General features: G+C 43.8%; 1 protein-coding gene across 1 annotated transcript; it reads left to right on the top strand.

Annotated features, from left to right (window-relative positions):
* Positions 1-273: 273 nt before the first annotated feature.
* On the top strand, positions 274-3522 carry LOC122349518 (endosialin-like). The gene is given in 2 exon segments (XM_043245589.1): positions 274-708; positions 711-3522. Coding segments are annotated over 2 exon segments (2160 nt in total). The 5' UTR covers positions 274-410; the 3' UTR covers positions 2573-3522.
* The last annotated feature ends 273 nt before the right edge of the window (positions 3523-3795 follow it).

Raw genomic sequence — 3795 nt, 5'->3', positions numbered from 1 at the left:
TATGAGAAACATACGTTACATTCTGGTGAAGAGGAACCGAGACTGCTGCACATCCCCCCAGTCCCCCCAAAATACACACACACTGGGTCTGCCTGTGCCAAAAACATCTTTTTTCTGACTCCCCTTTCTTCAGTCACTCCTACCCTCCTTCCATCTCTCCAACCCTCCCTCTCCTTCTCTCTCTCTTTTTGCTGGAACGTCAAGGGTGAGATTGTAAGTACTCAGCTTAGGCACAGATCACCACTGGACAGGGCAGAGAGAAGGGTGGGAGAGAGAGGAGAAGAAGGGAAAAGTTTAAAACAAGTAGTAAAAGAATGGGCAACTAGGGTATTAAACTTTATTTTAGTAACCTGAAAGCCTCCTAAAGAAAGGGAAAGAAAGTACAATAGAAAATAGAGTAGGTGTGAGGTATGGGCTGTACAGTTTTTCGTGTTATTCTGGTGTCCTCACTGCTGTGTCTCTATGGGGTGCAGACACAGGACTTGACAGAGCGGGATGCACTCTGCAGGGAGGATGGGTGCTTTGTGCTCCATTTTCAGCGCAAGATCTTCCTGGAGGCTTGGCGGAGCTGCAAGGAACACGGGGGCAATCTGGCCACCATCAGGCACCCAAAGGAAGCAGCAATAGTGAAGGAGCTCTTTTCAAATGTGGAACTGAGACAGCATCACAGAGGCAAAGCAAATATCTGGATTGGCCTTCAGAGACAGCCCGACAATGTGCAACCAACCGTCCCCTGCGTGGCTTCTCGTGGGTCACTGGAGATCAGGACACCCAGTACACCAACTGGCTACAGGAGGACTCGGCCAGTTGCTCATCTCCACGATGTGTGGTGATGCCTTATAGCACTGCGGCCCATGAGCAAGGGCATAATCTGAAATGGAAAGACGGACCTTGTTCGATTTCAGTGGATGGCTACCTGTGCAGGTATAACTTCCAAGGCATGTGTACAGCTATTGCTAGCGAGGGAGGTGGGAATGCACTGTATAGTACCCCTTTTAACCTGCTGAGTACCCTCTTAACACATATCCCGTTTGGATCGGTAGCAGCTGTGCCTTGTCCTGCTAAAGATGACCAGTCAGTTCTGTGTACACAAAAGGAAGACGGAACTGTTGGCTGGAACAGGGAACCACCTTTTTGCTCTGATACTCCTAAGACAAGTTGGTGCGATAAAGATAATGGAGGTTGCCATCACTTCTGCGTCGAGAATGACTCGCACTACTATTGTGATTGTAATAATGGCTATCTCCTGGCTGAGGATGGGGTAAGTTGCTTTCTGTCTGACCCTTGCAATGGGGCTCCATGTGAGTTTGAGTGCTTGCGTGTGATGGATGGCTACCGCTGCGCTTGTCCTGATGGCTACATGCTGGCACCTGATGAACGGGGCTGTGTAGATGTCGATGAATGCCTACAGAGTCCATGTGAGCATATCTGTGTAAATGCACCTGGAACCTTTGAGTGTCGCTGCCGAGGTGGCTACCGACAAGATGAAGAGGGTGTCTGTGAAGATGTGGATGAGTGTTTGGACAACCCATGTGCTCATGAGTGTGAGAACACACTGGGCTCCCATATTTGCCACTGCCATCTTGGTTTTGCCCCACTACAAGAGGACCAGAGTCAATGTCACGACATTGACGAATGTCAAATCGAAGGAACGTGTGAACGTATGTGCATCAATTATGACGGAGGCTTTGAGTGCTACTGTGAAGAAGGTTATACTCTTCAAGCTGACCAGTATTCCTGCAGACCCATTGGGGAGGATATGGAGACTCCTTCAACCACCTTCTCCAACCCATGGATTACTCACAACCCTATTTGGGAAGCAGAGGATCCTGCCTTCCCATGGCACCCTCCACCTGATTCTGACTGGAACTGGCAGACTGAGCTGCCCAATGTGGAGACAGTTCCGACAGACCTGATTTCGACAACTGAAGAGGAACCCGAAACCACTACACTGACTGAAAGCTCCCTTGAGGTCATTAATGTTGATGTTGACCTTAATCCAGAGCAACCAGTTCATAATGCTTTTTTTCCACCGGCAATTCTGACGCCCACACCAGACTATTATGAGGATGAGAGCACCACCGTTCCCACAGTCCACCCTTCCCCCACAGCTTCAGGCGGCGCTTGGAATTGGCTCTGGTTCAGCTCAACCCAAACAAAGCCTGAGACACAGGAAACTGCAAAAAACCCTTTCAACATTTTTGGAGAACATGGGTCCTTTGAACAAGACCATGACAATCCTAACATGTATGATGATAAATCAGTCACCTTTGGTCCAGTCCAACAAACTTCCACCCTTTTCTCAATTCAGTCACGAGTAATAGAGGACGTCATTATTGATAATGAGAACAGCAGCAACCAGAGCCAAGGAACCAGCTGGTTGCTAATTGGATTGCTAGTGCCACTTTGCATCTTCATTGTGCTGATGGTGGTCCTGGGCATTATCTATTGTACTCGCTACACAGTTAAACCACAGAACAAGAACACCAGCGATTGTTATCATTGGATTGCTGGTGCTGGTGATAAAGCAGCTGCTGACATATCTGGTAGTGTAACTAAATCTCATGTTTAAGAACGTAGGACTGTGACAGGACAGTGTGAAATATGTAAATAAACTTTGTTTTGTAACTTCACAGAAGCAAGAGTTCCAAAAGGAATTTGATGAATTGAGGGTAGCGCCCCATCCTTTCCCTTTGACATTTTTTTAAATCCATGATTATTTATGGATGTTTATCTGGACTATCTGCTAAGCAAGAAATAGGAGGTGGGGGGTAAGGAGTAATGACTCTAAAACCACTGAGCCTCATTCTCTGCTGTCCTCAAGATGCAATAAAAGTTCTTCTACTGTTGCTCACACTGATCTTTTAGTCTGCAAAACAGTTGCTCAACAATCACATGGCAACTAAGAGAGTATGCTTAATAGATGAGGATACTTGGTTGAATAATGTGAGTTATTTATTTTTAACTTTAAAGGAATTTTCCACCCAAATAGGTATCATTCAAGAGAGTCGTGTCTTAAGAGGCTTGGTCTGAAAGAAGCCATAATTTCAGTCAATTTTGACAGTGCAAAGATTTTTATGTTCTGTTGTGAATTCTATCTAATCTGGACCAAGAAAAAAGTCTTTCTATCATATGTGTTTAATGTTGTTTTAACCAAACTGTGCCTAACAAGTCTTGTAACAAGAAAATTCTTTCTAAGCATTGTGTGTTTAATGACAGTAATCTGGCAAAAATTGCTCTGGAATTAGTCCTTTTGAGGTTAGCGTGCATGTGGACAGTCTGGTCATTATGCCAGTTGAAATTAATCATAGTTCACAAGCATTATGAAATGTCAAAACAAGCAGTCAGACAATCATGTACAAATGGCTTTGCTTTATCGTTAACAGTATTATGTTCTGATATTCTTGAGGATATGTGAAGGTAAGGTACAGATAAATTTGTTTAAACCACAAACCACCAACTTTCCTGCTTTAACTACTACTTGATTATTTTTTTAACTGTTTATTAAAGTGCTTAAAAAGGTTTAAAGGTTTGTGTATTCATTGTCTGAGACAAACAATATTTATTTTTTGATGCTATGGCTAATGCATGTCTATAAACTTGTGGTTACATCTGTATAATTTGTAGTTTCTTCTAAGAGGATGTGGTAAAAGTTTACTCGGCGCTATAAAAAAGGTCTCCATCTTAAGTCATGTTCACACCAAGGACGATAACTATAAAGATATTTCTGAAAGTGATTTCAACAATATTGCCTTTATCATTACAGCTGCAGTGTGGACTATTGAGAATAGTTAT

The sequence above is a fragment of the Puntigrus tetrazona genome, chromosome 7 (assembly GCF_018831695.1).
Source record: "Puntigrus tetrazona isolate hp1 chromosome 7, ASM1883169v1, whole genome shotgun sequence".
Lineage (NCBI taxonomy): Eukaryota > Metazoa > Chordata > Actinopteri > Cypriniformes > Cyprinidae > Puntigrus > Puntigrus tetrazona.
This window is presented reverse-complemented; position numbering and strand designations above follow the sequence as displayed.